Raw genomic sequence first — 23,142 nt, 5'->3', positions numbered from 1 at the left:
AGGTGTCTATACAGTAGGTTTTCCCCGACCTGATTTACTCAATCCTTAATTGTCTTAAATCTTGTTTAGTGTAATTTTTATTCTTTTAACATTTTGTCATAGTCATTTATTATTTTTCTTTCCATTCCATCATCACATGTGAGTTAGCAAGTCAATTAATTAGTTAGCTGGTGGTAAATAGTTAGTCAGATAAGTTAGTCAGAGCAGTGAGACACAACTAAAATCAATTGCTTTTAAAATAACTTCATAAAAGAGCTTTGGACTGTGTGGGAAAACCGGAGTACCAGAGAATCCTACCAAGCACAATGAGAAGAACGAACACAAATCCCGAGACAGGAATCGAACCCTTGACCCTTGTCAAGGCTAAAGGGCTAATCACTATGTCACCATGGACTGGAACCCTGTCCGAGGTACTGTACTGTATACCCTGCCTTTTGCCCAAAGTCGCCTGGTAAAGGCTTCAGGCCCCCCAGCGACCCTTTACAGAATAAGCAGTGTGTAAGATGAATTAATAAATTAATGTATGTAGCTCTCAAGAGAAGTCCAAATACAGAACAGTCTACTGGAGAGCATTTTAATATTAATTAATCAAGAAAATACTGTGTACTAATAAATATAAAATTTTTATGCCTTTTCTGTATAAAATCTAACATAAATCCATCAATAATAACATTTTTGGAAATTACCAAAAAAAAAAAACATCTGCTTTTAACATGCTGTAGACTTTTTTTTTATTCAGGGAATTGTATGTATAATAAAATGACAAATTTATGTTGTAGACAAGAAGGTGGTCAGTTTGGATGGGCATATACATACATGATCAAATGTTTGTGCACACCTAACTATCACACCTCTATGTCCTTGTTGAACATCTGATTCCAGATTTAAGTCCTGCTTCTCCGTGTGTTTAAGTAAGCTGCACTCTTCTAAGAAGGATTTCGACTAGCTTTTGGATTATATCCCTGGGGAATTTGTGTTCATTTAGCCACAAGAGCGCTAGTGAGGTCAGGCACCGATTGTTCACTCAGTATATATATATTTTTTATTTATACAGAGTTATAAGAAATGGTAAAGATGTCATTTATATAAAAAAAAACAATTAGACAAGAGCAAAACTATTAATTCTAGTTGTTGTCACTTGTCTTAAACCTCGGATCATATCACTGTTTATTATATAAAGGTTTCAGTGTTTACCATACACCAATCAGCAATAACATTAACACCATATAACTTTAACACACTGACACGGAGTAAACTGTTAAAATTATTTCTGCCTGCGGGGAGCAAAGGCTTGCTGGTCTGGTCCAATCCCACAGAAAAACCAATGCTGCACAAATTACAGAAAGAAAAAAAACAATGCTGGCCTTAACAGAAATTCAATTCAACTCACTTCGATTTACTTCAATTTTATTTGTACAGCGCTTTTAACAATTGGCATTGTCCCAAAGCAGCTTTACACAATCAAAAGAATTATTTAAGTTTGTATGGAATTTGAATGTGTATGAATCAAAATGGTCCCTAAAAGGCACCTGAACATTCAGTGTACCACAGCCTGACCTCCAAACTTCCCACATATCCGATAAAGCAGCCATGGGATGAGCCGGACAAACCACGGAGACCACCCCACAACCCACAGCATCCAAAGGATCTGTCCTGCAGCCAGCACACCTCCAGAGGTCTTGTGAAGCCAGAGCTGCCCAGGTGGCAAAACAGGAACGCAAACAATACTGGCCACAATATATTGCTTTGTAATGTTATGGCTGATCTGTGTCTTTACCTGTTGATCTCCATCAGCAGGAAATGAAGAACACAGAATCATAATGTTCTTTATTATTTACTCGAATGCCCAATCAATATCATAGATTTTGTGAATCTGTGTTTTGGAAAAAAAAAAAAAGAAGAAAAAAAATATATATATAGCTATTAAAACAGCTGTTTATTTGTTTGATGGGGTCACATGCATCTCTAGGTCAAGGGCAAAAAATAAATAAAAATATTAAATCCCATATAATAACCCGTGCTGAGTATGGTACAGTAAAACTCTATGTTTCAGCATAGCTTCTTAAAATACTTTGGATCAGTTAATACAAAATGTGTGCTCCTGCAGGATGTTACTCCAGTGCCTGTCTCCACAGCAGATATCCAAATCACTTAATTGGCTGCACAATTTTCATTGAGATATAGTTCTGAAAAAGCAAAGATACAAATCATTAATGCATTGTAAAAAGTTCTATTCACTATAATATACTGTAGCAGTGTAGTATTGTGACAATTAGTCTTGTCCTTACCGGTAATGAATACAAAAGGATTCCAAGGAACAGTAAAACTAACAGCAATAAAATCAAGCCAATAAAAAGCCACTTGAACCTCCGCCATACGATGAACTTCAAGGTTTTGCATGGGTTTGTGAACCAGAAGAAGGATGTTTCAGGTCGGCTAAATAAATCCAAAAAAAATATGTTATCAAACGTCAGCATTATATTCAAATTGAAATAATTTGTGATAGATGCTTGTGATTACTTGGGTGCGTTGAGCTTTGGATTCATGTTGGGTTCATCTCTGCCTTTTCCTGCTGGCCTTTCATCTGCCTCCGTCTCATTGACTATCTCCAGTGTCATCTCCACTTTCCCCTAAAAGGCAGCATCTTTTTAAAAATATATATATTTCTGTTTGCATAATAGTTACGCTGCATGAAAAGAGCTGTAGCCGTACAAATATGGGTATGGGAAATCCCAGCTAAACTTTATGTTCGCCAGATGTATGAGGCAGAGTGCTTGGAAAGGTAGTATGCAAAAGTAAATTTTGTAAATTTTGTGATACCTCATGTATGTGGATGTATACGGGAATCGGTGAAAGTTTCTAGGAATCCTAACAGGAAGCTGTGAGGAGCCTCCATAAATCGGATAACAACCCACATAAATACGATGCACAAACTGGGTAAGAATGTTGTTTCTTTACATGGTATGTATGGGGTTTTACATAATCATTTTAAATGTAATTAATGACGCTACTCTCTTTCCACACAGAATAAGTTTACTTCATGATCAAGCAGTGATGACATATCTGCAGGAGGAATTAAAGATGACTTGCAGCTGCAGACCCTAAGTGTATAAAGGGTAATCAGAAATTGTTATTGTAATTATTTTCATGTCCCTTCATTTTTGTCACTCTAATAATTTAAATTGTTTCGGTCACTTATCTGATTTTTTTATCCAGCATATTAAAGGACTTACTATGAGACATTGCAGAGGAAATACTCTTTGTCTTAGCCAGGAAAGTCTCAGCTAAGAGACTCCATTAAGACAGATGAGTAAGTGTACAACTTCATCTATGTATTAAGTTTGGTACATCTCTGAGTGTTTTTAGGGGTTAACATATGGTGTGTTTTGCAGTTGCTGGAGTCCAGGTCCGTCAGCATGTAATATCTAATGGGACCGTGCCAGAAGGATTATTTTGAACATCTAACAAGCACTGGTGCATGTTTGTTTTAGTATAGGGCCTATCTACATACCTGCCCAATCAAGTCACTGGGCTTGGGGTAAATAAAAAGTAGTGGCTGGGTAATGTCCCAATAGATATTAGGGTTTTGGAAGTGTTTTTTTTTTTTTAAACAACCAATCAATGTTAAGAAACAATAGGGAAGAGCAGAGTTGTGCAAAGGTGTAAAATGCAAATGGCGCTTGAGGTGGGAATGTCTCCTGACAAAATTCTTGAGTGGATTATTTGCCATGGCAACAAATGGTTGTACCATGGAAGGATTCCTCAGCAAGATATATCCGAAATGGTATCAATCTGGAAGTATCCTAGCTTGGTAGAATTTGATGTATACGCTCAGTGGTACTTGTAGATACTTCCGAGAATCAGTGGTGTATACGAAAGTTTCCTAGTACAGATACAACTCTTTTTATGCAGTGATACAACGTCATGAATCAATCTCAGAATGAGTGGTGTTGTTTTAAGCTATGCATACACCGAGCTCCTTCTTTCCGTCTTTTTCAATGTAGCAGGGCCACCATCCTTTGACTGTCTTCTGGGCGAAAAGAGACTTGGACTTGTCAAACTTATGAGTTGTTTTAGGCACATTATCCAGCATTTGCAGGCTGCACTTCTCAGGTATTTTAGCGGGGGAGATGAGGTTGTTCAGATTCAGTTCAACTGTGCCTGGTAAACACAGCAAATTAGCACCTTCTATCATATGTGCAAGATAATTTCAGATACCTATATATGATATAGGTATAATATCTTACCAAGATAATCATCCAGCGAGAATTTATCATTGTCCCATATCTGAATGACCAGCTGAGGTGGAATTCGGAATTCTGTTTTGTCAAGACTCCAAAAGTGTTCCTGTTAAGAGAAAACAAGTACAAGCATTTTTGTAGAACTTGGTGTATATCTTCATATGCCCTATACACACACAAACAAACACTTATTAGATATACCATTATGATCACTTTCCATTTGGCATCCAATCATTTCAGTTTATCACCAAAGTTAATCTTCATATCAAAGCTATCCAAGATTGTGCCAATTTGTAAGCAAGTGTGATATAATCATGCTGCACAATTAAATTAACGGATTAATAGTACAGCTACGCATTAAAGACGAGAGCTCCTGACCCTGAAATGCTAACCACTAATCCACCAGGGGAACAAAAGCTATAATTACAGTAGACAAATCACTTAAGTTTTATACTATACCACGCTTATAGTACAATAAACAGAGGTGGATGTAAACCACATAAATTTGTCTAATTACTGTATTTTAGTTCACATTTAATGTATCTGGATACTTTACTTAAGCATTTTCATTTTCTACTACATCCTACAAAAAATATATGTACTTTGTACTCCACTACATGTCAACATAGTATTACGTTAAATAATCACAGTGGTGTGTAGTATTTGAAGCAGTTTTTTAAAAAGAGAGAGAGACTTTTACTATGACTTAAAGACTACTGTGAACTAATAAAGCTCAGTCTATTTGATACTACAGTCAATTTTAAGTACTTTTGTACAGCGAATCAAATAGAACTGTAAATAGATGACTTCTACTTTTGATTAAGTAATATTTTATCTATGGTATTTCTACTTGTACTCAGGTAAAGTACAGTATTTGTCCAACACTGACAATAAAGTGGTCTGCTTGCTATATTTTCTCAGGGTGCTGCATTACCTTTTTAGAAACCAGACACAGTTGCTCAGCAGGAAGGTAATCAAAGTCAAAGACAAATCTCCAGTTGAAATTTCCATCACCATCAAGAGATCTGTAATGAACATCAGTCTTTTGCTTGTCCTCTTCTTTTCCCGCCATCCACCTGGGAATTATATGCAGCCAAGTAAAGTAAAATGTTAAAAAGAAAAAACAGAAGAAACATTTGTGACAGAATGTGGTAGTTATACTAGAATGTGGCAGTTATACATTTATTTGATTTGATGCATGTTAATTTTTTGCTTCAATCACAGAGACTGCAGTGTTCTGTTTTAATTGTGTGATTATTTACAAATGTGTACAGTGACAGGTCATTGTTTTAAATGTGGTTGTTAAAATTTAATCATCACTGAAAAAAAAAAGGTATAATACAGATAGGTAATGCGCATTATCCCCTGGGCGGGTTGATTATGCATTGATCCATTAGTAATGTCTTTTACTGTGAGGCTCCAGTAGGGGGAGCCCGCGCTACTTTCCCTCATTAAATTTAAACAAGTGACGGTGAGAGCAGGGTGCTAGTCAGTTTTCCATCTTTCTCCCCTCACTATTTGTGCTTATTTAAGAGTACAACACATTGATAAATAATATATAAAACAAGCTGAGGCTTCTGTATGTACCCTTTTACATATATGTCACTCATTTTCTCTCCAGTGATGCTGGTTTCATCCAAAATGACATTTGTGGTGTTCCAAATGATGACACGCAACATATGTCTGGTGAAAAAGAATGAAACAATGATTAGTTTTTTTTGTTTCCTATAAGAAATGGTAAGAGTCAGATATACAGTAGGAACTTTTACTTACTTTTTGGCCTTGCGTGGGGTAATATCAAAAGGAGGTCCAGGAGGTCCAAGACTTTTGGGGAAAACATCGACCCACATTTGAAGACTTCCCTGCAACACAGAGCACAAATATAAATGTATTTAGTAATGCAAATATATATAGTAATGCATTAAGAGAACATTATGTAGTAAAAACCTGCGGCAGCGTGGGCTGGAAGGTGCTGTAAAGTGTTCTGGTTTCCACATGCTCTGGAACGAGGCCTTGTGTTCTAAGAACATGCAGTGCGATCCGCTCACTCGCTGGGCCCAGGTGTTGATGAATTTCTTTGTTAGCCTCTACAGATGTATATGTAAAAAATGATAATTAAAATAAATTGGAGAACTGAATAGTTTCGGTTTAGCACACCAGTTAATAAAAACTGCAAATTCACCAAAGTTAGAGAGCTGATATTCCCGGCCATTAAAACTTAAGGTGTTCCCGTTGTCCTCAGATCTAGGAGGAGGCACGCCCTTCAGACGTGCATGGTGCTGAAGAATCTGTGATGGCTTCCACTGATCTCTCCACTGATTTGGCCCAGATCTGTTCTCTCAGAAATAACATATCTGCAGGTCAGAGACTCATTCATGATGATTAATTTAATACCCAGTGAAGCTACCAAATATGTTTCAAATCAATTCATTCATTTGATTAATTTTAAATTATATTAAATACATAAAATACATTTCTTCAGTCTATCTTGCCATTGATGTTATTACAGAACTCTCAACAAGGCACAATCAATTTAGCAGACATGGTATCAGAATATCATCAGAAGTGCTTATAACGTGGTATTCTATACATTTTTACTGGTTTCATATACTTTTTGTAAACTGATATCAGGTCTATCTTTATTTTAAACCCTGATATGTTCAAATTGACTAGTTAATTTCAAAACAAAAGGCAATATCTGTAAGCCAGTAGGTCAGTATTTGCCTCGTATGCACATTGTGAATTATTTTTGGTGGATGGAATCCTTTGTACCTTTGGGTTTTTGCAGAATTTTTAAACTATAAGCTAAATGGCATAGTTCATGCCACAGTGTGCTTTAAAAAAAACAATTATAAAATTTGTTGCCAACCACTTTCATATTGGATTTTATTAATTTCGTCGAAAAAAGATTTATGCAGCCCAATAAAAAAAAAAAACAAACATACAGGATTGTGTATATTGTTTCTTACATGCAATAAGTCTGTGGCAGACCACAGTAAGATCCGAAGCGAGAAAGTAACCGATTCTCCAGGTCAATCACTGTCTCGCCTACTTTCTCATCGCGAGTAAGAAGATCAAAGTCATAAAGGGAGATCTTCAGATCTTTGTCTTGTGGCAAGAAGCATGACATTTCAAACATTCTGTCGATGAGAAAATATAAATGTGGTAAACTATAATGACATGACGAACAAATGCATGAATAACTTTAATCCTTAAACACACACACACACACACACACACACACACACACACACACACTACCTTCCAAACACTGGGTTCACAGTATTCGGTATGTAATTGTCTCTATCATCAATGGTCTTCCTTCCTAGTGCGATCTTAATGTATGGATCACACTATATATAAAACACATTAAGCAATGTTTTAAAAGAGTGCATCATACAAAAATGTATAAAAAAAAAAACTTGGTGTGATTAAGGTGAAATGCTTATTCTGGTGTATGATGCTTACTAAACCATTGTTGTCTTTGGGTTGCAGGTCAACTGCTCTGATCACGTAGATCCTGACGATACACTCCTGAGGGCCACTGTCAGGAAGTTCTCTGAACTGCTGTGGAGGTAAGGGTACGGCCGGGTCATCTGAGAGCGGGTAGAGCTTGAAGGATCCCTAAAAAAATAAACAAATGGTAATACAAACATATAGGAATTTAAGTAAAGTAAATGATATTTTCTCTAGAATGCATTCTATCACCATTCAAACAACCTTTATCCTTTATAAGCCCAAGTTTTTACCTTAAACTCCCCGACCACAGAGGGATCGTCCTCACCGGTGTCTGTCTTTCCACGCAAGAGTTTGAAAGTGTTACAGAAATCAGTCAACCCCTTATATTCAGTCATGTTTTCAAGTTCACAGTTGAAGACCTGTAAAAATATACAACATTCAGAAAAAAATTATATCTCTGTTTAATTGTTTTGGGACTACAGGCTTATAGTGATCTGAGCTGCATGTGAAACACCTTTACGAATATGAGATTGCGTTTTATTTTTTTATTTTTTGGATTTTGTCCCTGATTTTGTCCCTAATTTTGTTGTATCCAATTCCTCCCCATCACTAGGGGGCTTCACATTAAGATACTATGACCACTCAGTCGAGAGGGCTGAAGACTATCACGTGTACCCTCCGAACCGCATGTCGCCAGCCAGCGTCATCATTTCGAACTGCTTGCTTACACACTGTTGGGGGCGGCGTATGTAATGATAGGGCGAGTGCTTTACCACTGCGCCACTTGGAGGCCAGAGACACTCCTTTGACAAAGATAGATATTTATCGTACAGTAACTAAAGAGTTCAGTGCTTACCTTAAGGGTGTCATATCCTTTCTCAAGGTATGGGCCACATTTCTCATGTTCTCCAATTGAAGCATAAAACTTACTCCACCAATCAATCTCCTCTTTCTCCTGTAATACAATGTATATTTATTTTATATTTTATATACACTATTTATGGAATATAGTTCCTAATAAGTATAAAAATAAAGTGTAAAAAAATCACCTTCTCTTGCTGTCAGGTTTGATTCAAAAAACAGAAAAAGAAGAAATGTTAAACATTAAATAAGTCAAAAACATAAGTACAGTAATGACAATGAGCTTTTGTGTTAGTCAAGTTTAACTTAATCACAGGAAAATTTATTGCTAGTAAATTGATGCGGCGATTGCTCCCAATTTCTAAATGATCAAAGCATTAAAATTTGCAAAGGGAAAAGATTGAGGTGATTTTAAATTCTTATGGTGTGTTTTTACAGTTACCAAGTAAAAAAAAAACATTGAATTTTCCAAATTGTTCACATCTTTTACACCATACATACACGGAGTGGAAAAGATGGGGCCATTTTGTCAAACGCTGATGAGAAGCCATGCATAAACTGAAAGTCACAATGCTGACAGTGAAAACACGCTCATAGACATGGATGCCCTAAAATAATTCAGGTTAAGTAGTGAGTTGAATGCCAAATACTTCACCTGTGTTTCAAGAAGAGGCCTTTCCTCCATGTTGATGCGCAGATCCTGGGAAGTCCTTGCCATCAAAGCCACTGCCGGAAAAATATAAAAAACACATTACAATACAATGTCCTACAGAGAAAATACAGCTTTTAGATGGTTAAATTATACAGTACAACATCATACCTTTCGATGACATAGCCACTTCAGCCACAGTGCTATACGGGTCACATCTGTACTCTTCCAGTGAGTCAATAGTGCACTGACCTACTACAGGCTTCCTCCCAAATGGCCTATGATCAATAACTTTCAGCACAATTGGAGGTGTGTACATCTCGTCCTTGGGCAAGAGCTTCAGGATCAAGTAACAAATTGCTTCAGAGTCGTATTTCATTAGCATACAAAAGAGTTTGCTCTCTCAAAAAAAAAAAAAAAATCCACACAAAAAATAACATCTTACCACTTTCAACTGTAGAACACTTCCAGGGAAGTTGGGGCTCTTTTTCATGTTTCTGATGACTGCTGACTGAATCCGCTCGCCTCCACACTCCACCACCAAGCTCGGGGAGGTCACAGGTGCCAACTGGTAGGTCTTCATGTTGCGCAACCCCCATGCCAGAATCTACACGAACAACATCAAGTAATTTAAAAACTAGACTAATAATTGCAACGTTTTTTACAATACAAAACATGCTACAGACTCAAATATGGTCGCAAAAGTCCTAACATAAATCAAATAACAAATATTGTAGCATACTGTATGTAAGTTCAAAATGATTTAAATCATAGTTTACCTCTATCATAGTGAGCTGCACTACAGGACGAACCCCCTGAGGCACCATGAACAGCATGTCTCCTCTCTTTGGTGGGACAAGGGGAAGTTCAGTCTCATTTCCCTGAAGAAAATCACAGAAATATTACATTACAACTACACAGACTAAGTATATATTTAAGATGGTTTATACTTCCTTAGCAGGAATTGGATACTGGTACCTTGTTTCTTAAAATAAGTTCAGCAGAAACCAGGATTTGTCCAGCAGCCACTTCCTTGTTTATGACGGGGTACCAGAGAAGCTTAGGAGATATATCCATGACTGGGTTCAGTTTCACTAAAGGCAGGCAGCTACTTCTGCCCAACAGCTCGTCTTTGCCCTGGAACATGCATGTTCATATTAAAGTATGCCTGAACTTATATTACAATAAAGTCCACTGATTAAGTATTCACTCCATTTAACTTTTCAAAATGTTTAAATTCTGGATTCCCTTACACTTGTTAAAATAATTTAGAAAGTGAAAAAGGACAAACCACTTGGTCACAGTCAAATATCTCCAAAACAACTAGAGGTGGATTGCGAGCAATGGTTTGGGGATCTCCAAAGATTGGCACTTTGTTGAAGATAAGAGTTTGATCCCAGGTCGGGCTCAAGTTGGACTTGATTATTTCTGTGGTCTGGCTCATGTGTAAGAATGACACATGCACATATGGATCTGTAATCAAGCCGTCAAAAAAGAACTTAAGGGTCATCACACAAAAAAAACACACAAAAAAAACACTTTATTAACATTAAAAACAACCACGAAATCAGATAAATTACCTGAGAAACTGTCTTGATCCAAGGCAAGCAGGTTTCTGGCCTGGTAAACATAAACCCGTAGGTGGTATTCATAGGATCCTGCAATAACAGAAAACTGAAAATTCTTAAAAGGTGTATGTGAGTCATTTATTATTATTATTATTATTATTATTGTTATATATATTTATTTATTTTTTCATTAAAAGTGACTTAACAGAGTAAACAAAATCTTACTTACGGTCAAAAGTACATGACACATTAGGTGTATTGGCTCCAAACAAGTTACTGGCATCTGATTTTGATCCCTTGTCATCCGCTTTTGCTTCTCTATCAATTCCCTGTAAAGTAAATCAAATACAAACCATGAAATATTTATTATAAATAATTTAAATGTATTTATACACTGTAATTTAGTGCTGGCATCTTTGTTAATTTTACTTACCAGTGCCCCCTCTAGTTTAAAGATGGCTGACGCTCCAATGCTGTCAGAAGGTTCCATCTTCCTTCTCCAGCGGCGGCGACGGAACGAATCAGTGGAGCGCTCATTTTGATGGAACTTCCATCCAATGAGAGAAGAAAACTCCCAACCTTCTGGATGTCCTGTATCTTTCTTCTAGAATTTTCCATCAAAAAGGATTTATTATCAGGCAAATACTATGATTAAATTACATCTGATTTATTAGAAAGCTGATGTACCATACCTCAGCAGCTAATGCACCAGCAGCCACCTTTTTGCGTGGTCGGATTTTTCTTCTACGGCGATGGACATGGTACGTTTTCTCAGCTGCCACCCATGACTTAGGCTTATCATCAGGAGAAATGGTAATGCCATATTCCCAACCTTTAAACAGATATTTACATTCATTATTTGATTAAAAAAACCTACATATACAGACAAATCCAGCCAGCTGTCTAGTATAATTTATTTTTTTCTAAGTCATGTACAGTATGTGACAAATCTAACCTCTCTCATCCACTGCCCTTTTTTCATCAAAGGTCCACTCATCCATCCATTTCCATCCATTGGGGCAATTTATCTCTTCTGGGGAACGAGCGTTTTCTCCATTCTGTAAGCAGGTACGATACTCAGAATTCTCATAAAATGTTTGTCACATAATTGGTAGTTATTTCCATATCAAAACAATCATTTTAAAGCATTCGGCACAGCTTCAAATATGTCTGCATCAGACTGTTAAAGTGCAAGGTACTATAACCTGTACAGTATGATATTCTGATATTCGTACCACATCTGTATACGGCGCTGCTGTCCACTCTCCTCCAGGATTACGAGTCTGATTCTCATAAACTTCTTCCACAAACTCACTGTGTCCTGCATCAGCCTCAGTCAGCAAACTGTCACACAATATGATTATAATTACTATGGTAACTTGTCAATATTAATCTTCTTTGAAAGTGGGCTATCCGTCAAACTAATCTACCTACCTTTTCTCAGGATCCACAAACCAGTCACCTTCCCACTGCCAGCCTACAGGGGGCATAAAATACTCCTGCTTTAGCTTCACTTTTCCGGTTATGTCGGAGAACTTCGGGCGATTCAAAAGACCCGAAGTACCCCACTTGCCTATCATTTTTGCCTGGTTCTCATACTATAAAAAGGAAAAAAAGGGTCTTTAATCTATCATATTTTAAGTAGCCTTAATGAAGAGTAAGTGCGATTGTGTAAAATATAGAAATATACATTTAAAAGAAATATAAATGGATTTACCAGTTCTGCAAAAACAGTAAATGTTCCCTCGGCATAAGTATTAAACTTTTTCTCGACTGCGACTAATCCCAGCCACATATTCACCCGTATTTGTACAGGGATCTTGGAACCCTTGTCTTTATCCATTGGGTACTGCAGAAGAAAATAGTTAGCTTAAGACAGTGATGCTATTAGCCATCATCCATTTACACTACTACATATAGTACATGAGTCGCACAAATGTTCAACCTTATTAGTTTAGCAGTGCTGTAGTTTTGTAATACGAGGGTTGTATCGAAAATTATGCAAAAGTGGGCATGGTCTTTTTTTTTTTTTAAATGACATAGGTTGTTTAAATTGCACATGTAACTCTTCCTTCATAGTAACTCTTCATCCTGTTCTTCCATTATTTGGGTTCTTCATGAAGGAGGGATGCAGGCTGTCCGACATGGACAAAAGGCTACAGAATGTTCACGGAGATGACACATTGACAAGAGCAATGTGCACAGATAGATGAAGAAGTTTAAAAAAGGGAAAACCAGCACTGAAGTCAAACCATCCAGTCAGAGACCATCAACGGCGACCACTGACATGAAAGCGTGTACAACAGTGCACACCTGAATTTTTTCAAAAAGGATTTAAGAGATTGGTTCAACGATGGGGCAAATGCTTTAGTTGTGAAGGGGAGAGTATGTTGAGTGGTACATTGTATAGAGAAAGAGTAACTCTACCAGTATGTGCAACTTGAACACTATAACAGCAAATCTTGGCGTTTTATGATATTAAATGCAATTCCACCATCCTTTTGGAACTGATATTAATAGGTTAACTCTTAAATGCTTATTTTCTCCTTTACTCTCTGTCTCCTCCTGCCTTGAGCTAACACTTCCTTGTTCGTTTCTGGGTGGACATCTATACAACTTACACTCTTTGTTCTCCCCGATTTTACCAGGACATGTTAAAATGATTAATGTGCTTTGAAGTAACAGATGTACATGACACCAGGAATTTGGCCAAACATACAGTATAAAAACTCTTTTGCTGTTACCAAACAGAGAACTTTCTGACACCTTTTGTATTACTCTTAGTACAGCTCTTGTACTGTAATAATACCTTTAGACAGATGGTCTGAGTTTTTCCACAGTACTGGCCACATGCTGCCTCGCTGTGCACCGAATATAGAACTTGATGAGCTGGAATGCGACTGTAGGCCACCCGTGTCTCTCCCCTCAACATCCAGATAACAACATCAGGCATGCTGTTCTGGGGCTGTAGAAAACATATAAAATCAATGCAGAAAAAATTCAATGTGAACAGTTAGAGCACTAGTACAGGAAGGTGTGTAAAGATGAGATTAAAAGGAAATAAAAAGAAAGCAGCCATTTAACAGATTGTGAAAAAAAAATCTACCTCCTCAGCTAGTTGTTTAAGTCTGTCCAGCCAGCTGTCAATGGTGGGCAAACTCTCTGTTATGTTAGCTCCCATCTGTAACAAGTGCCCAGCTGAAGTCAGGATATTCTTTAAGGTGTTGTCTCTGAGCTTCTTAATCTGGATGTCCAGGGCTGTGAGGTTAGGTTTACCCTCCAGGTCTGGGAGTTTGAAGCTAAGGGAATTGATTTTGGACTTTGAAACGCTGATGGAAAACCATCATATATAAAATGTTTAGGAAGAAATAAAAATAGCCTCACCTGCTGATGTCCTCCATGAGTTGGCTTAAAAGCTTGGTCCGAATCTCATACAGTTTATTGTCTGGGACTTTGGCTAGTATTTCTGTTTTCAGATCAGTGATGTTGTCTTGCTAAAATTGGTAAACAAGTTGTTGGACAACAATTCTAGCTCAAATCAGAAAGACTAAAGTTAATAGAAAGTGCACAATTAATTGTTTAAATGAGTGTTATCTCTTAACAATGCATAAAACATACCAAACGGTTTGCAATGTGGAGAATGATGTTAACAGCGTCTAAGCGATGACTGATATCCTCCCAAAATGACATAACGGCAACAACAGGTTTTGTGTCAGCCCAGGGCAAGTAGTAGTACTGATTACCTATAAAGCCAGAATGTAGAGAATGATTAAGCAGAAGCCAACCTTATTTTATGATATACTCAGGATACTATGAACCCTTGGTTCAATGAATACCCTGGTTCCACAGTATTCTTCAAATATACCTCAAAACACAACAATATGTTCTCACTATACCACAATTTAACATAATTTAACAGTATTTTCCCATTTTACTTGGAAACTAAACTGATCCAGAAGTATACTCCTAAGGTAACTCAAAACAACCCTATTTCCAGTATAAGACTAACTAGGACTTTTGATCATTCAGAACAACTGAAGACAGTTATGAAATTAAAACTACCTTTGTTTCTCTATATAATACACTAATGCACTTATCCCGGGTAGAAAGTAAACCACAGCCATGATTGGAATGCCTTCTTCATGTCGAAAATGCTGGCCTCCCAGGAATTCCCTAAATGGCCCAAACGTGAAAATTATGCATCTATTCTGCAAGTTATCTCTCGATTTTTAAGAATCAGGCTTTCCTCTCGATGAATGTTCACAGGAACAACTACAATAGACTCCGTGCCACATCCTTCACGGATGTTCGGCCTTCTTTAAAACATCTGCACCATTCAACTGAGTATCTCATATTGTGCTTGAAGTTTTTTGTAAATGTCAATTAGTTTTTTACGCCTTCACCCAAGAACATTCATGATTCCACAATATACTTTCAATATACTCTGGAATTCACCTGATTCCACAATATGCTCTCAGCATAGACTAAAACAACCATCATTAAAATTAAAATGATTCTAATGCCGCATAATGCTCCTAAGTATACTCATGTATGCTGATGTCCCAAATTATGTTAGTATTATACTCTTAAACATATAAATTAACAATTTATTGTCTATTGTATTTAGAATACACCCTCAAAACCAGTTCTGATTCTTAAGTAGGTTGATCTATTTATCATCTTTACCATCAAACACGGCACAGCTGTATTGGGTGGTTGAAGCGAGAGGTTTGCATGTCGAGTCTAGATTGTTGCCATAATTGCCAATGCTAACTTCAAACTGAATAGGCTCTCCAGGGTCTCGGATCATGGTGGCACTGTGGAACACAGCACACAGGCAGTACTTTCTCCTCCGCTGGTATTTCTGTAAAATATATTAATGAATAAAAATGACATGCAAAACAAACGGGTTGGAGATTATGCGTATCACAAATGCTCAACTGATGTAAGTACCTGAGCAACCAAAATGTCATCATTTGATATGGCCTCTAAGTCATTCTCCGGCTTTCCTTCAAGCTTAGTGGAAAGCTCAATGAGAATGCGTCCTCTGTAGGCTGCCCCTTCCCCCTTTGAGAATATCACATTATAAGATGAAATAAAATGATAATAAAGAAACCGCGAATGATTATCATAACGAGGCCTTCACACTTGCCTTTCCAAAGTTAAGGTCTTCATAAGGATCAACTAAACTTGTAAACTCCCTTGGGCTGCCATACAGGTTAATGTAGCTTGGGCCAAATGCAGGCAGAAAGCCAACGCCAGACTCCCCAGTTTCTCCTGTGAGAATGACAAAACTGTTATTTACCCATGGCTTTTTTAAAATGATAACAGATGAAGGGTTAGACGAGTTATTACGTTTCAGAGATGGGTGCGTGGACTGAGACGTTTAACAGGTAACAACACTGTTATAGTAGGTATAGCACAGTTTAAGCACGCTGTTAATGCTGAAGCCATTCCAGAAGTTTATAAAAGTTAGAGATGTGTGTGTAAGATGTGTGAAGGATGTTGCATTGAGATTATGAATGTTGTATCTAGATTGGTAATACGTAATAGCATACAATACAAAACTGAATAACCAATATTTTCACCACATGTTTATGGATAACAGGACATAAAAACATACATGCCCATGAACTAATGCTAACTTGGTTAATAAAGCCAGAAATACATGATATTAATGCAATTAATTCTTCATGGCAAATTACATAATATTATATAGTTATCTAGATAACTATATAATTACAAAATATTATAAAGCCATATCTAAATAATACAAAACGAGCAAGCAAAGAAGCAGTAATGGAGAATTTTTTTTTTATGTATTGTAAAATGTGTGTGACTTTTGTGAACAGCATGCACAGTGCTATGGAAAAGCTGAAAGGAGTTGAACCTATTTAACCTGTATATCCTGGAAACACATTTCCTGGATCCTCCACTAGTGCAGCAGAACAAAAAAATTAAGAAAGGCATTTCACTAGAAAACCCCAGAACAACTCATTTTATTATACTGGATTATACTGTACCACTGAGATGTAATGATATGTATTTTATACTCCACCCTAAATGCCATACCTTCAACTTCACCACCAGATGATGCTATTGAGGTCAGATTCAAGAATGTAGTTCCTATGGCATCATTTCTTGTGAGGCGATCCCTAAAACAGGGGGGGAGGGAATTGAAAGACACCGTCAGTTAAAACAAACTAGCACGTGAGCCGAAATGCGTGGCAGTCACAGCCCGCCATTGGATCTCCTCAGATTTTCCACAGTTCCCTAAGTGGGCTTTAGCAGAGGAATGCACTGTGGGAGTGAAAACACCACACTGACTCATACAGTCTGCCGGGATCCACCCAGCATTTACAATCTCCCATTACAAAAGTCCTGGAGTATTTAGTTTGTGACAGAATCCCAAAACAACATTACAAGTGTGCTTCAGTTTTTTATTTCCTCTACAAAGAGACCAGACAAGAATGTGTTAAAAAGACGTACCAATCGAATGTTGTCAGTTTAATCCGTTCACACATAGATGGAAACTACAGAAGGGAAATTTTTTTTTTATTTACATTAAACAAGCAACAACAATTATTCTACATATAAAGAAAATGCAATGCCACCCATCATTATTACCTTAACCTGTAGATTAAGAACCTGATTCCATTCAGGGTTTGCATTCTGCTCAATTATTTTTGTGCAAAGCTATAAAAAAAAAAAAGAAAAACTCAGTGGAACATTCCACACAACGTTTTCTCATTTGAGCATAAGATTTCAGATGTTATACCTTCTTTCCAGCAAACCAGGCCTCAATGAATGGATCTACTAGATTCTTTTTATTGCTTTCTCCTCCAAATGCCTCTTTCAAAGACTGAGTGATGGAGTCATCCACTGAAAATATGAGAAATATTATTAAAAAGTTGATAGGACTTGTGTTTCAGTTCCTGTATACAGCAAGATATACCATATAAATTACAATTTTACTAACAGTGCTACATACAGTATATGACAAAAGGGAGGAAACGTAATAGAAAAATACAATCTGCTAGACTCTTAATGTTAGTTTCTGTGTAAGCAAGATGCAGTAATATATGCTGATTAATATTAATTATAAAGGAAGATCCTTTTCTAGTGCACCTGAAGTCAATATGAATTTTGAAGACCTTTATAAATTTTAATGACAGGACACACACTTATGAAGTCCTTTATAAATTTCAATTACAAGAGAAACAAACAAAAAAATGATAATGCTGTTGTTGTTTTTCTTGCAGCTGCTGTCATTAAGGGGGTGCCTGAGGGGACGAGTTGATCCAAATATCAAAATAACCTGTCACAGATTTTGTGCCCTATGCCCTCGGGAACACCTCAGTGGTTAAGGAGTTGGCCTTCTGATCAGAAGGTCGCAGGTTCAAACCCCAGGCCTACTAGCTGCCACTGTTGGGCTCTTTATCAACACTCAGCTGCTCATACAGTATGTGAAAAGATATAAACAAAAATTGCACTGTATAAGGGCGTCTGGTAAAGACCCTTCCTGACTCAACCCTCTCATTTCTATCTGGGACCAAGACTAAAATAACAATCTTGATGATCACACAGCTTCACTGAAGTTTCAATTATGATTAAAACAAAAAGTTAAATTGAACAGCACAGCTTAGCCACAGGATAAATAACTTTCTTAAACGCATTTTTTAAAACATACTGTATTTCTTCAATCAATGTCGCATTCAATTAGCAAATTTAAAAAATATGTAAATACACTCTGTAAATGGTGAAGATTTCTTTTAACATTTTTAAAAGACTTTCATAGTTGTGACACGGTCAGAGGTAAAGTTTTAACCCTTTTTTTTGCTTATTTATAAAAAGTGAAATAGAGCATAATAAAGGAAAAAAAGAATATGATATGTATAGTCAGATGACATTTGGCCATAGTTAAAAAATTGTGGTAAAACATTTCCTGATGTGCAATTTTGGGAAAATCTTCAGCCTGTAAATTGATTCAATGTTCTTCTATATATTTCTTGCTTACCATGATAAAACAAGGACTAAACAAAATGGTGGTGTAATATTAAGCTCTAAGCATGTTTATGAGCTGGGTATGCATCAACTGTTTTCCCTTGAGAAATGAAAGCATTGCATGATGGAAATAAATACTGGTGGATTATGGTACTGTATAATAAGAAATTCCAGCTTACTTTGAGGGAGGTCCTCAGCACGAAACACTTTGAGCTGCAGCGTAACCCATCTCAGTGCAATTCCAGCTGGTAGCAGAAGGTTGCTTTCTACATCATCATTATCGCTATCTGGGTCCCTCTTCTCCACCTGTCCAGTGAGACATCAATACTATCACTACTTTGTTCCAATCAGGACGACTACTGAGCATTTAGGTATGCATCTACAGTACATGTGCTCCTACAGTATGTTATCTTTCTTAATTCAATAGATTAAATTATTGATCTATGGCCGTAATCAATGTTTTCAAACAGATTAAAATATGGGGAAAAAATATACCTAATAATCCTCATATAAAGATTGCATAAGGATATGCTTATAGACAGTGCAGTTGGAAGAAAACATCTTGTCCTTACATGAGGATATTCAGGTCTCAAGAGGATAAAACAATAGTGAGGACACGATTAGACAAAATAAGTACCGGAGGCTCATCCCCGGTCCCAACGATGAACATGCTGACTTTCAGGTAACCCTTTGCCCCAGAGCTTGAGTCATCTGGGTCATTTAAAAGCAGCCATTTCCTCATGACACAGTGAGCTATAGTCGACAGTAAAGCACACACACAATATCATTGTTTTGTTAAAGTGAACATGAGCAAGTAATACATGAATCAAGCTGCAGTGCGGAATTTCAGAAACGTACAAGGTTCGTCGTAGATGTAACCAACATCAACCTGAAACCGTAAGGACAATAAAAAAAATTAACATTATTATTACAAACCTTTAGTGTATTACACTTTTTAACCAGCTGGATGTGGTCAACATGTTCTGTATTAGGTTGACATGAAATACCTTAAATTCTCCCATAAGACTGTCAGCCCTCAGTGATGAGGAGTTGTACACCTGTAGCAGGAAAGAACACATTGTTACATAATTTTTTTTTTAGCTTCTTTAGAAAAAAATTACGAATTTGAGACAACATACAGACGAACACACTTTAATGACAATGGAATACTCAAAAGACTAAAAGAAATTAAAACATCAATTAACTAGTTCAATAATTAGTATGACAAATTATATCTCATTCTAAAAAGTGCAATATTTTTTAATCATGGACATGGCAGAATTTGTGCATATATCAACTAAAAAAGCTATTAATCTAAATGTGACGATTGATGACACTCAAAGAAGTTAGTTTTTGGCTAAGAGATGGCAAACATAACAGTGATTTGGAGGACAGCACAACATTATAATAAACTTCCAACATTTTCATGTCAGCTCATTTCCACCTGAATTGTTTTTTACTAACCCGAATGCTGACGTGTTGATCGAAAAGCTCTGATGGCAACATGTGGACGTTGTAGAAGAAAATCTGCAGAAAGTTAAAATAAGTACAGATTTATCCACCATACTGACAAAAATGAGAGTTTTCTTGAGTGTGTCTGCACATGCTAAGAACATTGATCCTGTCAGTACGCATGCATATACAGTTCATCAATACCTCATCAAAGAAGGGGTTATTTCCTCTTTTGATGCGAGTCCTGTGGGTTTCTCCACAAACATGTATTTTCACAACAGGCTTTATGTTGTTTCCAGGCAACTGCCGACCTTCGATGATCCGGACCCGGATCTTAATCATGGAAGAAAATTCTGATTACCTCCAAATGCACAAGTCAATGTTTACTTTGTTCTTTCGTTTTTCACCATTGGAAAAAAGGAACTAAATTTGACCCAAATTAAGTACTTATTTAAGAATCTATGATCTTTAGGATCTAGGATCTTTCTTTCTTAGACATGGTATGGAAGCCACCATACCTGGAAGTCCTGCGGTTTGTTAGATAAAGGCCTCTGTTTTCTGGTCCGTGATAGAGATTTTTGACCTGGCTGAGTGGGAGATGATAAACCCCCTGTATCAGTGGCATCTTCATTTCCATCAGCACCTGTTCAAGAACACAAACACATAAATAAACACAAATCCTGTGCCACCCCTCATTTCTTCATTTGCTTCAGAAGAGCCAGACTTTCTTGTCTTTCCAATGAAGGAATAGTTCTCCTAAAGGACTTTTATTTAATGCTGGATCATTTATTTAATGCTGGTTCATGACTTTTGCACAGAACTATTCTTTTACATTAACAGTCTACATTATGTACTACCAACCTTAGGAAAGGCCACATGAAATGCAACTACTCAAACATAAATGAAATTGTTGGTGCAATACAGTTTCATTGTTTTACATTATATAGCATTGAAACAGCTCTACTATATTACTTAAACTGGCATAACACTAATACCAACATGACAATATCGGCTTAAAATAAAAATGTAAACTTGTTTAGAAGATTTAAACTAGAGTGATTGTACTGTAACACTCACTGTGGCAGTGGTGTGTGTTCAGTGTGACCACAATCTGAATCACACTGACTCGATTGCCGGTTCACCGGCTTTCCGTTCACATGGTGTTTTCTTCATTGTGTGCATCCACGCCTTATTGTAACATTTTTTTTCTTGGTCATTTTTGTAAAATTATTCTAATCATTTAATCAATTAATCAATAAATAGAATAGTAATATAATGTGTCAGTATTCATCAAAACATAATCAAAACCTTTGTTGTTTGGAGCAACAGCTTTGGCTTACCATCTGCGCGTTTAGTTGATGGTGTAAATGGGAGTAATTGTTAATAGTTCTGACCAGTTTTTCACAAATTGCTTTACTTTCAATCTCATTCTTTCTTCTAAAGCAATATATAACAAGTTTCACATAAACTGTAGACCTTAGTAAACAATACATGTGAGTATTATGTATGTCAGTAATATGATATTGGGTTTGATCCAGTGAATGAATGGTACCACTGCAACATTTGAAAACTAGTTTAACTGCATTCCACAGAGAAGAAAAGCTGCTTTGGAAAAAAAAAGCCATCCAGCATCCTGCTGATCCATCCCTTTTTTTGTTGTTGCTAAGAAAAAAAACTAATTCAGAAATAAATAATAATAAAAAAACATACCGGTGGTTCCTGCCGCACCGCCATCTGGTTGATCATTTGGGTTTGGAGGAGTGTTAGCTGGAGGTTCATAACCAATCAAAAGGTCGATTGTGGCCTACAGTTAGAGAGATTGACCTCAGATTGGTGATTCACAGTGATCCTATTTACAATATAATTTAACTCCCCCCCCCATGTGCTTTATGAATTTGTATTTCTAGAAAGCAAATCTTGTTTTTTTTTTCCAAAGCAATACAGATTAAAAAATAAAAAAGTTGAGGCACTTACTCCAATATTTTGCCCGCTTTCATTAACTAAAGGCAAACCTTTTGAAGAGAGCGACTTCACTTGACCACTTGCTAGGTCTTTTAAGTTGACTTTTGCAGAGCCAATAAACCTGTAACAAAAGACTGCATCAAATTTCACACTGATTGTGTCGACTAACAAAACTACTACCTTTTATAATGAAACAAACGTGTATTAAGTGTAGAAAACGTGTATATATTTTATCCTTTTGTATGTGTGGCACGGTGGTTTAGTGTTTAGCACTGTCGCCTTGCACCTCTAGGGTCCGAGTCCGATTCCCGGCCAGGCTCGATTTCCGGTTCTGTGTGCATGAAGTTTGCATGTTCTCCCCGTGCTTGGTGGGTTTCCTCCGGGTACTCCGGTTTCCTCCCACAGTCCAAAGACATGTAGGTTACGATAATTGGCATTCCCAAATTGCCTGTAGTGTGTGTGAATGAGCATGTAAGTCTATATGTGTGCCCTGCGATGGATTAGCACCCTGTCCAGGGTGTACCCCGCCTTGTGCCCTAACCCTCCAGGGACAGGCTCCAGGCCCCCGCGTCCCTGAATACAGGATAAAGCTGTATGTGTGAGAACATTTTAATATATGTCATTTTACATTGCAAATAAAAATCAGTTACCATATGGTTCCTTGCTCGGTAAAGGGGAAATTATTTTTTTAAAAAGTTTATATATAATTTTTTTTTAAAAAACAGTTACAGTTTTAGAGAAAGTTAAGGCACATTTAAATTTAACTCACAGCCTGGAAATAACTTTATTCCCCTCCTCCCTTCCGACAGGCACTATAGAATCCTGTACACCAGAACTGACAGGCACAGGAACCGTTTCTTTCCTCCTAGCACTCACCCTCATAAACAGTTGACCTTCTTTAAATGCAATCTGCTGAATAAAAGCACCAATATGCTCTTTTCTTTCA

The 23,142-nt window shown here is 37.0% G+C and overlaps 1 protein-coding gene across 4 annotated transcripts in view; it reads right to left on the bottom strand.

Moving 5' to 3' along the window:
- Window positions 1–1,901: 1,901 nt before the first annotated feature.
- Window positions 1,902–23,142, bottom strand: part of myof (myoferlin) — a 32,211-nt gene continuing 10,970 nt past the window's right edge. Inside the window, exons 4-55 of one of the 4 annotated variants that reach the window (XM_053510954.1) lie at window positions 22,209–22,317; window positions 21,945–22,038; window positions 20,753–20,877; window positions 20,439–20,567; window positions 20,247–20,309; window positions 19,790–19,840; window positions 19,641–19,671; window positions 19,420–19,535; window positions 18,962–19,088; window positions 17,557–17,660; window positions 17,406–17,474; window positions 17,268–17,311; window positions 16,851–16,933; window positions 16,678–16,713; window positions 15,931–16,055; window positions 15,732–15,845; window positions 15,465–15,642; window positions 14,397–14,521; window positions 14,163–14,272; window positions 13,885–14,077; window positions 13,588–13,743; window positions 12,496–12,627; window positions 12,213–12,376; window positions 12,014–12,122; window positions 11,734–11,836; window positions 11,471–11,610; window positions 11,212–11,382; window positions 11,008–11,107; window positions 10,791–10,868; window positions 10,502–10,683; window positions 10,189–10,347; window positions 9,990–10,091; window positions 9,656–9,817; window positions 9,382–9,547; window positions 9,217–9,287; window positions 9,063–9,119; window positions 8,750–8,758; window positions 8,557–8,655; window positions 7,991–8,119; window positions 7,710–7,865; window positions 7,503–7,594; window positions 7,211–7,381; window positions 6,424–6,572; window positions 6,189–6,328; window positions 6,015–6,103; window positions 5,829–5,924; window positions 5,176–5,317; window positions 4,248–4,347; window positions 3,971–4,161; window positions 2,521–2,630; window positions 2,289–2,436; window positions 1,902–2,186 (exon numbers count right to left, since the gene is read on the bottom strand). In XM_053510954.1, coding sequence (XP_053366929.1) covers window positions 2,148–2,186; window positions 2,289–2,436; window positions 2,521–2,630; window positions 3,971–4,161; window positions 4,248–4,347; window positions 5,176–5,317; window positions 5,829–5,924; window positions 6,015–6,103; window positions 6,189–6,328; window positions 6,424–6,572; window positions 7,211–7,381; window positions 7,503–7,594; window positions 7,710–7,865; window positions 7,991–8,119; window positions 8,557–8,655; window positions 8,750–8,758; window positions 9,063–9,119; window positions 9,217–9,287; window positions 9,382–9,547; window positions 9,656–9,817; window positions 9,990–10,091; window positions 10,189–10,347; window positions 10,502–10,683; window positions 10,791–10,868; window positions 11,008–11,107; window positions 11,212–11,382; window positions 11,471–11,610; window positions 11,734–11,836; window positions 12,014–12,122; window positions 12,213–12,376; window positions 12,496–12,627; window positions 13,588–13,743; window positions 13,885–14,077; window positions 14,163–14,272; window positions 14,397–14,521; window positions 15,465–15,642; window positions 15,732–15,845; window positions 15,931–16,055; window positions 16,678–16,713; window positions 16,851–16,933; window positions 17,268–17,311; window positions 17,406–17,474; window positions 17,557–17,660; window positions 18,962–19,088; window positions 19,420–19,535; window positions 19,641–19,671; window positions 19,790–19,840; window positions 20,247–20,309; window positions 20,439–20,567; window positions 20,753–20,877; window positions 21,945–22,038; window positions 22,209–22,317 — 5,938 coding nt within the window. In that variant the 3' untranslated portion in view covers window positions 1,902–2,147. Of the gene's footprint in view, window positions 2,187–2,288; window positions 2,437–2,520; window positions 2,631–3,970; window positions 4,162–4,247; window positions 4,348–5,175; window positions 5,318–5,828; window positions 5,925–6,014; window positions 6,104–6,188; window positions 6,329–6,423; window positions 6,573–7,210; window positions 7,382–7,502; window positions 7,595–7,709; window positions 7,866–7,990; window positions 8,120–8,556; window positions 8,656–8,749; window positions 8,759–9,062; window positions 9,120–9,216; window positions 9,288–9,381; window positions 9,548–9,655; window positions 9,818–9,989; window positions 10,092–10,188; window positions 10,348–10,501; window positions 10,684–10,790; window positions 10,869–11,007; window positions 11,108–11,211; window positions 11,383–11,470; window positions 11,611–11,733; window positions 11,837–12,013; window positions 12,123–12,212; window positions 12,377–12,495; window positions 12,628–13,587; window positions 13,744–13,884; window positions 14,078–14,162; window positions 14,273–14,396; window positions 14,522–15,464; window positions 15,643–15,731; window positions 15,846–15,930; window positions 16,090–16,677; window positions 16,714–16,850; window positions 16,934–17,267; window positions 17,312–17,405; window positions 17,475–17,556; window positions 17,661–18,961; window positions 19,089–19,419; window positions 19,536–19,640; window positions 19,672–19,789; window positions 19,841–20,246; window positions 20,310–20,438; window positions 20,568–20,752; window positions 20,878–21,944; window positions 22,039–22,208; window positions 22,318–23,142 lie in introns of all 4 variants that reach the window. The other 3 variants (XM_053510955.1, XM_053510952.1, XM_053510953.1) reach the window with 3 other exon arrangements.

Source organism: Clarias gariepinus, chromosome 14, assembly GCF_024256425.1.
Source record: "Clarias gariepinus isolate MV-2021 ecotype Netherlands chromosome 14, CGAR_prim_01v2, whole genome shotgun sequence".
Lineage (NCBI taxonomy): Eukaryota > Metazoa > Chordata > Actinopteri > Siluriformes > Clariidae > Clarias > Clarias gariepinus.
The sequence above is the reverse complement of the archived record's forward strand: the minus strand, read 5'-3'. Positions and strand labels throughout refer to the sequence as shown.